Genomic DNA, 10,662 nt, shown 5'->3' with positions numbered 1-10,662 from the left:
ATTTTCAAATGTTATAATATATAATGTATATTTATTATACGGTAAGAGATAAATTCATATTCAAGTTTCTTCCACGTATATCCAACATCCCAATCCTTATTTATTCCTTCTTAACGAAAAAAGAAAAAAAAGTTATACTATTATGTTTATGTTTAATATATATGTGTATATGTGTGTGTGCGCACGCACATGGCGCCTTGGCAATCGTGTTTTTCCCGCAGAAAATAAGCGGACGCACGACGGCGGACTCTTTTGTTCTTTTATCAGAAGTTCCTCTATCCCTTCACTCGACATTCCTGAGTACTCGTAACAACCTAATCAATCTCGTTAGCTTGACAGTTCAGGGAAGAAGTGTCTGAAGAGTACGATGCTATCTGAATAGAATTTTTCGAAGAGCGAACAAAAAAACAGAGAAGGTAAAATGTATACATATACACACACTACTTACGTATGTATATGTAGACACTACTGTGTGATAAAGAATATTAAAATATTACAATGAAGTAAAAACAAAGTAGAAACCAAAAAAAAAAATAAGAAAAGAATAATAGGTATTGAGATATTGAGATGACGGGGTGAGATGAGGAAGGGGTGAGAATTTCGTAGCAATACTTGCGTACACAGAGACGTTTACTTACCCCATCGTGTCAAGAACGATTCAAAGGAATGTCCCAAGGGTGCATATCATCATTTCTCTCTCTCTCTCTCTCTCTCTCCCTCTTTCTTTCTCTTTCTTTAGCATGTAAGTATATGTATCAACGTCTATACTGTGCGTGTCTATGCTGAGTAGAGAAAAGTGGGAGTGAAGAAATGGGTGGATAGGTGGATAGGGGGTGGTTGGTTGGTTCGTTCGTTCGGGGTGGAATGAGGTGAGGGATTCCATAGAGCCTGAGTAAACCGTTCTAGCGGTCGATGGCTTACGCTTGCGCTGTGTGAAAGCTCTTGCGTCAAACGCGTTTTCCGTTTTGCAGGACGTTCTTCCCCCTTCGTAGATACGCTACTGGCCTATCTTAAATGGCCTCGAATCGGTTCGGTCTGCTTTACGATGAAAAACAATCGACTCACGATCTCCCCCCCGCTGCCCCCGTGCCCACCCCTCATGCACTTTTTCTTTTTGTTCATTCTCGTCATTGATTATACTTTCATATCCACCTTATGGTTTTCTTTTTTCCTTTTTTTTCTGTACGCGTCTTTTTATTGATTCGAATTATTATTTTTTTTTTTTTTATTATATCCTCTTTTTTTTGCGAACGATCGATCGATCATTCGATTGATATAAACGGTTTTTTTCTTTCCCGATTTTAATCTTCTTTTTCTTTCTTTTTCTTTTTTTTTTTCTCATATTTTATTTTTCACGGTAATAGACGAGATTTTTTTTTTCGATAATCATTTCGTTACGGTTTCTAACCGGATATTGTAACGATTGATTTATTTTGTTTTAAACTAGATGCGAATATTTTTAACCGTAGGCGACAACCTAGGAGGAGGATTAAAAGGAACGAAGAGTGTGGGAATAGTTACTTTCCGGTCGAGATGCGGAGACTATTTTTTGTTCGATCTATATTATAAATACTGAAAGAATACAGGAAAATTAATGGTTCTGGTTTTATGATCAGTTGGTTGGAATCATTGTTGCCATGGTTACCGTACTGGTCAACAAATTTCATAATGGAATTGTATTCTTCTCTCGTTTTTATTTTAGAAATTTATTTTACTGTACTTTGTCATCGGAAATGTACGCGAAAGTCATGTGCAACGTAGTATGACAAATTATTAAGTTGATGCATGAATTGTTATGATTTATATGATTCCAATATCGAAACTGTTCAATGATCAACATTGAATTCTTTTGTTCAACTTCTCCAGTTGTTTTATGTAGATTTGTTTCAATGATGGCCTTTTTGAAGTTATACTTCTTTTGGTGTGTTTGGGAAAAATGATGAGAGTGAATTTTTTTTTTTAAATTAATATTGTCGACAATTAAAGAATAAAATTAATTTCTCTTCCTTAAATAATAAAAAGGACAAATACTAAATAATAAATAATAAAAAATACGAATTTTACCCTTTACAATAATGCATTAAATGTTCGCAAAATTAAAAAAAAGGAAAAAAGTGATTGGAACAAAATCAACGTCGAATTGAAAATCATAAAATTCTCAATTACTTTTACATCGACCCAATACTCTCCAATACTCGGCAAGCAGAAACTCTCCGATGGAAAATGTTCGTTTTTTGACGGTCTGAAAAACAAAAAAAGAGAAAAATACTTTCAAATCATTTATCCACGGAACCGCATAAAAAATTTATTTTAATTCACACGACACAATGGCGAATATTTTGAGAATATTTTTGTTTTGTTCGATTATTTGTTTCCTCTTCTGATTGAACGTTTTCAGTGACACTTTGTTGTTGTTGCTGTTCTTGTTGTTGTTCCATCTTATCGTCTCGAGTTAGATCACTATCTTGGCAGTCAGATAAGTTCCTTTCTTCAGATTCTTGGTTGGGCGAAGTGGTGCGTTCACGATGTTCGATTTCCGCTAGATTTATCACGATGCTCGGCTGTAACCAGAATATCAATTCTATGTACTATCATAGATGTTCAATCATCTGATTGTTTGCTCAAAACAAATTTTTCCACAAATTTGTTTTGAGCAAATAATCTTTCATCGATAGAAAACTTTTAGAAGATTTGTTGTAGAATTTTTTAATTTGTAAAATTTGCCCGAAATCAATTCGACTATTGTATTTCATATCTATTAGAATATATATATATATTTAATAAACATTTTCATTTATTTAATCGATATTTTGAGTCACTTGCTATAATATTTAGCAAAATAAATGGGTAAGTATATATATATTTCAATATTTTATCCAATATAAATAATAATTTGATAGTATTTATAATATGGGTTGGTTTTCGTTAAGATTAACATATTAATATAGGATATATAATGATACTTTTTTATAAATAACGATCGTCTATTGAAAATATTGACTGATTTTTTCTTTTAATTTGTGTAACGCTGACCATACGTATTTCATATTAATATTTAATTTATTAAATACCGATAAAAAAGAAATGTATTTAAAAATGCTGACCCGCCAATAAATAACTTAGAAAGAAATACACGCTAAAAGCAATACCATATATTACTTTCCTTTAATAATGCACTGAAAGGAAATCGACGTTTCAAGTGTCAGCATATTTAGAATCGAAAATTTACATAACTGAATCATGCGATCAGACTTGCTGGCTTTCCCGTCGGCTTTTTCGAGATATCAGCTTCGAGGGCTTTAAATCTCGAATCTCGACCCATCCGAAATAGATTGCTAAAGTTAGTTTATTTCGAGGAATCGGAACAATGGATAAGAAGACTTTTAAACGTAATTCAAAATTCCAAATAAATTCTATTGAAATAATTTCGAGTCGATTGTTCGCGATTAAACGAAAAATTATTAATACATCAAATATTGTAATCAAAAAAACGAAGTAAAAACCAAAAAGGGAAGATGCGAGTTTGTTTATACGTTCCTGGGTTATGGTAAAAGGGGAAAAAAAGGGGGGTATGTTTTATTTTACGAAAATATCGCTAAATTTCCAACAAAACTAGGTCGAGCTCGTAAAAGAGTAAGCGTAAAGAGAGAGAGAGAGGGGGGGAGGGAGAGGAGAAGCGGGTTACATTGAGTTGATACAAATTTGCTTAGAAATTTGTAGAATAGAGAAGAGAAAATTAGATAGGAAGGGTAAAAGAGCGACGACATGAAGCTATTTTAAAACTCTGACTAATTGCTAACTCTTACAGTTATTCATTTTTTTCATTTTCTATTTTGTTAGTTCTAGCCTTTTGTTATATACTTGCTGTGCACAAGATAACGCGAATGAGATAAAACAAGGAGTAACTGATGAATTTTGTTCCCTTTCGACATCGTGCATGGCTTATTTAAACTAATTACATTAATCATTTACTTAAACCGGAATGACTTCGAATCCGACGAAATTTGTAATTTAAAGTGAAGAAAAAAGAAAAAAAAAAGAATTAACAAAAAATACATTGCAAAAAAGAAAGAAAAACTCGGTGGGGGTGGGGTTAGGAACTTTAGAAAAGTGGAGTTGAAATATACGCGAATAACCGCAAGAGGCTCAGGAGTTTCTAAAAGGTTACTTTCTCTCTCTCTCTCTCTCTCTCTTTCTCTCTTTGATGCTAATCGTCCCTTTGAATCTATTTCGTTTATCAACTCCTAAGAGAGAAACTCCGTCATTTGCATAATTCTCTTTTATGATGAAGAAGTCGTCTTACTTCTTCGAATATAATCACTCGTAGTAAGTTATCTTTTAAACTCGACAAATGCTCCAATGAATTTCATTAATTTATATAAGTTATTTGCTAAACTCGGATCGTTTTAATCGTTATGAGGTGAAAGGATTGAAAAGTGAATACAAAGTATCGATAAGGCAATTAACTTTGTTACTCTTGATACGTTCGTAAAAGCACCTGGATTTGTAGGACGTTGTGTAATCCGGTAGTAGGCTGCCGTGGCATCAAAGGTGTTAAGGATCTGCAAGCTGAACCGTCCAATAACACATGTCTCTGTGAATCCAATAAACGATTTTGGTGCATCGACGATCTTCCACGTCGTGGAAATTCAGCTGGTAAGACTCTTCTTCTCTGTTTCGGTAATTTGCTACGGGCCTGAAACAAATGATCAAATCAAATATTCAAAAATATAATCGGAGTGTTGAACGGAGTGTTCAATTTCATCAAGGATGAAGTTAACTTTGAAAATAAATTGTTCAATTAATTGTCCACGTATGTAATTATACGATGGTATACTAATTTAAGAAATTAAAACAAAATTGATTTAATGATTTATTTTATAATATTAATAATTGTAATATTAAATATATTCGAAAATTTAAATATATATATTTTCTATTTTTGAATTTACACAAGGACTCCATTAGACCTTATAAACATTTTTTTAAACTCTACATAGCTGTCGGGATCCATTAGGACTATGTACATTGTGCAAGCAGTAAGATCTAACATATTTGAACTATTTCAAAGAAAACTAAGAAAGAATTTGCAGCTACATTTTTATATATCACTTCGTTTCATATTAGATAGAAAAATAAATCTTTTACATTTTAACTTATAAAAAAGAGAAATTATAAAAAATATATAACACATGGGTGGATTGAAAAGTCATAAGCCTAACACATAAAAAGGAGGGGGTTGGAAAGTTCCGAGCTTAACACACGAAGATGAACATTTTTCTTAGAACTTTTCAGCCCACCTATCTATAAAAAATAGATGTCAAACGTATGAACGAAGAAGAAAGATATGTTTGATATTAACCTGAGTGTGGGAGTAGAACATAGAGAAGTTGCTGACGATTACGGGAACCGGAAGTGCGATAGTGAGAACACCGGTCAAGGCACAAAGTCCGCCAATGAACATCCCTGGAAAGGTTTTTGGCGTCATGTCGCCGTAACCGACTGTCGTCATGGTGACTAAAGCCCACCAAAGTCCTCGCGGTATACTGTCAAAATCGTTCTTTGGATTTTCCTGAAAAGAGCAGCCTACTGGAATTCTTGATATCGAGTAAAAGCATTCAAAAAGGAGAGAGTAGGGCTCGTTTACCGAGAGAAAAGAAAACGATAACAAAAGAGAAGCAGAAAGCAGAAGAGAAAGAAAAGAAAAGAAAAAAAGAAAAAAGAACGAAAAAGGAACAACGAGATTCGGTACAAAAAAATCGAAGTAATCGAAATTAGTATTTACATAAGATTATAAAAAACATCGTATTTTAATTTAAATTTTATTTTACATACTCGATTCTACTCTGTTTTTTCAATTTTATTCTTTTCATCGTTACTCTAACATTATTTCTTATTACATATTGAAATTTGCTTTAATATAATAATACTGTTCGTACAAAATATAACGTTGTAATTTGTTAAATGTAAAAAGCATCCCATTTTCTTGTTTCTTTCCTTTTTTTTTTAGAAAAATAACCATTCAGATAAAAGTTATCTGATTTCAACGGGGGAAAATATTATAGCGTTTAATGAATTATATTTTATTAAATGGTTTCGTGATTATTCCAACGTATTTTCAGCAATGAAAAAAAATAAAATTAAAAATTATGGGATCCATATCATAATCAGAACAAATTCTTGTTATTTTACAAATCAGTTAAGTGATTCGTACCATTCGCATAAGAGTTCATTCGAAGAAAAATTGATAAAGATATTTATGTGATATAAACGTGACCATTCGAGCGATAGATGTCTTAGCATGAGCTAAGAAAGGAAAAAATAAAGAAAGAAGAGTATAGTCGCGTGTCTTCAAGATGAGCTACTTTTGTCACGAGCCTGAGTTCTTTTCATGATTCATGTTTCTTATGAATTTTTCACCTGAGGAAAAGTCAGACTCATTTTCTTTGTCACTCTCCCTTGACGTTACGAGAAAAGCCTTTCATTTTATACGCTTCGTTTGATGTTTTGATCCTTTGTTCGAACGTAATAAAGAAATCTTTCATCGTTTTAATTAATATCCTTATCTTCAAGGATTATCATCTTCTTTCTTTAAGACTGAATAATAATTGGAGATATTGTTTATTTTTTTTGTAGATAGTAAGAATACAAGTACTTGTAATCTGGGTATTCCAAGTACCACCTGAATACCTGAGAGTATCTTGGAATAATTTATTTATATATATATTGAATATTATTCGAGTCATGCTTGACTTGTTAGGTACTTGAATACTCGAAAAATTTGTTAGTTAAATGGAAAATAAGAATCTCATCAATTTCCAATCATACTTATTATCCGGATTATAACGGATTAAGTTCAAAAATTAGAAACATTGATTTTTATAATATAAATCATTATAATATAATATTCTTTTCTTTCTAAATAGTATTAATTTCATTCATATAATATAACAATATAATTCAATACGATTAATTGTTTCTACAATTTGATTACTATCCTATCAAAATAAAAATAAAATAAAAAATAACGTAAATTATTCGAAACATCGAAGATAATCGGATAACATGGGTAAAGTTTATTTGGATAAAACCACTTATTCAGATATCAAATATATTATTCACTCGGGTATTTTTTCCCCGAGTAACCTAATATCCAAGATCTTGAGTAGTAACAATTTTAGTGGATACTTACTTACCTGAAGTCGTTCGGCATAAAAGACGAGACTAGCGAAGAGTACTATGCCAAAAGCAAGGAAGAAAACCAACAATGCTAGTTCTTTAGCTGATGCTTTGAATGTGTGTATGAGTATTCTCAATCCAGGTGAATGTCTGGTCAATTTAAATAGACGAAGCACACGTGCTATTGAGAGGACCTCCAGATACAGGCTAGACTCCGTCAAGAATTCCGTGTAGAAGCTGAACGTAGCTGCTAAATCGATCGCGTTCACCGGCGACACTGCGAATCGCTTTAGGCTTGGACTGACCTACAATCGAATCCGAATCCGAATCCTTTCGTCTTCTTCCCCTCGAGATAAATTTTACCGTTTCAATTTGAACTATGATCAATTCGTCGTCGTCGTCGTTCGAAATTTCAAACATTTCTAAACAACTCTTATATTTCATAAATATAAATTCACAATCAAAATATACACAGAGTAGTAGTAGTAGTAGTAGTAGTAGTGGCACGATAAAATGTATACAACATTTTTCGACTTATTGCGAATAATATAATTAATGCGACAATTAAACTGCATCAATTTTGTATAAACATTTGCTGGTGTGTTTATTTCTAACGTTACAACTAATTTTCATTTTATAGCAATACACTGTACTATTTTTTAATTTTAACGTTAACGTTCATGCTCAATTTGAATTTATATTTACAGAAACATAATTGACAGACTAATTGTAAGAGACAGTTTATAGATTAATTGATCGAGCTATTATCTATATTCAAACACTTACCAAGCATCGTATGGTTATCTCGAATGTGAACCAAGCGTTACAGGCATGTTCGATGTAATAAAATGCTCTATACGGTCGACTGATCTTTTCATTCCCGTAATGCTGAGTGAATTCTACGGAGTCGTTAGTAGGACAATCATTCGTACTAATTTGCGATAGATTATCGTTACTATTACTATTACCAGGATAGCTCTTTAAGCAAAAGCAGAGAACCGAAAGACAGATGAAAAAGATAGAAATGCAGGCTATGCACTTTGCCGACCAGGATGAGTAAGGCTCGTCGAAAAGAGCCCAGATTCTTGGACGTAATCGTTGCCACTTTGTCAACGTTCCACGATTATATTCCTCCTCGTAACCGAAGAGTCGTGAAATCTCCTCGTCGCTAAGTTTCTCGCCTTCTATGTCCAATTTGTCCAATATTGCCAAGGTTTCTTGAGTGTCTCTGTGAATGCTATAAGTACTCCAACAGCAAGGTTCTACCTTAAAAAATATTGAAATTTAACATTTTACATGATTTTTATTTCCTTCCTTTTCTTCTTTTTTTTTTAATAAGTAGTTATGTCATTTACAAATATTCCTGTATCTAATTTTTTAAGAGGAAAATATTATGACACATTTATTGTTTTATATTTTTAGTAGACATTTTGATGATCACATTGCAAGAATGTTAACTTCGTTCTTTTTTTAAAATAGTAACCTACATTTATATTTATAGGAACCTTATTTTAATCTGATTCATCTTGAAATCCGAAGAAATATTAGATCAAAAAGATTTCATAATAACAATTTTTTCTTGTTAGATTTATTAAAAATCTCTCCAAAAAAAAAGAAAAAATAACGAAAGAAGAATCAATTTTGGAAGATACGATTGAATTTGATCAAGTTGAAACAAATAGATACGTAGTAGGTTTATTTGGTTTGAATAATAAGTAATTTACGCGTTATCGTAGATCCTTTGAGATCTCATTTGAACGTTGTAAAATTGATCGGTATCTATAGATTTGAGCTTGTTAACAAGTTGGTCGAACTAACCTGATTAGAATCTAGACCCCAGAAATCGAGTTCTTCTTCAAAAAGTGGACCGCAAACGTCCGTCGGATAATGGAGTTTGCCTGTACGATAATAATTGAGAACCTGTGCGAAGACACCGGGATGCCTGTCGTAGAAATATTCGTTCAATATCGGATCGTAATTAACCGATGCCTTGGTTAGTCGTGACAATCTCGTGGCCGGTATTTTCTTCAAGGTCGTTTTGTAAGTTTCGTGACGTATACCACCGACGTTAAGTATTACCCGATCGTTCCATCTTTCGTCAACCACTTTCCTCATCCTCTTACTTGAATTCTCTTCGATCGCATGACAAGCACGCGATTCACGATGGATAAAATAAAACAAAACTTATGTGAAAACGAGCTAGTAGTATGTCTATATGTTATACCTTAGATAAGACCAAGAAAAAAAAAATCATTTTTTTTCTTGCATCAAGATGAGGAACGAACCGAACTTTTCTTCTCTTCTTCGATTACTCCTATCGGTCCAATACGTTACTTGAAAATATCTTCTAAGAATATTTTCTCGAACGACTATCTCGCATCGAGTTCCTACCAAATTGATTCGGATATTTTTACTCTTGCCGATGTTTCTTTTCTTTTTCTTTTATCCTTCATCTGCCATTCGCCTATTCTTTTTTTTTTCTATTATACTTTCTCCTCCAATTTTGTCGATAGAACGATTTCGAATAGCTGCAAAATTGTCGAAGTAATTTATATCATTAACGTCAAATGATTATCGAAACTTGCCTAATTATTATCGTTTTGATTTTTTGTTAATAATGGTCTCTTCTTCTCTCTCTCTCTCTCTCTCTTTCCTTTGTTCTGAGTCGATCATCAAATGACACGATTATCTATATATACAACCCATTTACCTAATTTTCCCAATACACTGCATACTGTATCTGAACTACGTTAGAAATGACGTTCGTTGAGATATTTACGTGAAGAATAAAAAAATGTACAACAATGATATTCTTGTTGATCGAATCACTAACTAACTAACTAACACGATAAAGCTTTTCTACAAGGAGACATAGAAAGCCACAGGTTGCTTCTTTAATCGTCCACTCGGTCTAGCCGATCGCAACTTTACGTCACGATCGTTCTTTTCCTCGAGTATCTTAAGACGATAAACGACTATATCTATATACTAACATAGATCTACGTGGATTAACACTACGAGCTATTTTTCTTTCGTAATTTTTTACGAGAGAAGGCGAGAGGGCGAGAGAGAGAGAAAGAGAGGAAGAAAAAAAAAGTAAGCGTGAAAATAAAACTTTTTCAAAGAAATTCTTTTTGGTGCCTATCGCAATGGTGCTTAATCCCGAATTCTTATTTCTTTTCTTTTTTTTTTATTTCTTTTGTCTCTTTCTCTCGTATTTTTTTACTCTAAAAGCTAAAGAACTCTTTTCCGAAGCAAACGATTTCAGTTAATCGCGTTATTAACCAAAGCGACCGTGCATGTTAATGAGAAAGAGAGAGAGAGAGAGCAAATTTAATTACATGATCAACGATTATAACAGAGGACACTAGAAACTAGTAGAGAAACCATGTGAACTCTTGAACACGTTATCGTTATAATACGAAATTAAATGAATTAAGTTAGTAGTTAAAAATAAAAAAAAATTTAAAGGGGTGCGGTCGC

At 32.7% G+C, this 10,662-nt stretch overlaps 1 protein-coding gene across 1 annotated transcript; it reads right to left on the bottom strand.

The window, feature by feature from the left end:
- Window positions 1-2,276: 2,276 nt before the first annotated feature.
- On the bottom strand, window positions 2,277-9,479 carry LOC122519704 (potassium voltage-gated channel protein Shaw-like). The gene is made up of 6 exons (XM_043639346.1): window positions 8,998-9,479; window positions 7,966-8,445; window positions 7,197-7,484; window positions 5,363-5,572; window positions 4,499-4,696; window positions 2,277-2,561 (listed from the first exon to the last, which is right to left on the bottom strand). The coding sequence occupies exons 1-6, from the start codon at window positions 9,292-9,294 to the stop codon at window positions 2,316-2,318; spliced, it is 1,719 nt and encodes a 572-aa protein (XP_043495281.1). The 5' UTR covers window positions 9,295-9,479; the 3' UTR covers window positions 2,277-2,315.
- Between the last annotated feature and the right edge of the window lie 1,183 nt (window positions 9,480-10,662).

Source organism: Polistes fuscatus, unplaced genomic scaffold (genome assembly GCF_010416935.1).
Source record: "Polistes fuscatus isolate 324 unplaced genomic scaffold, CU_Pfus_HIC Scaffold3, whole genome shotgun sequence".
Lineage (NCBI taxonomy): Eukaryota > Metazoa > Arthropoda > Insecta > Hymenoptera > Vespidae > Polistes > Polistes fuscatus.
Note: the sequence above shows the minus strand (reverse complement) of the source record. Positions and strands in the feature narration are given on the sequence as shown.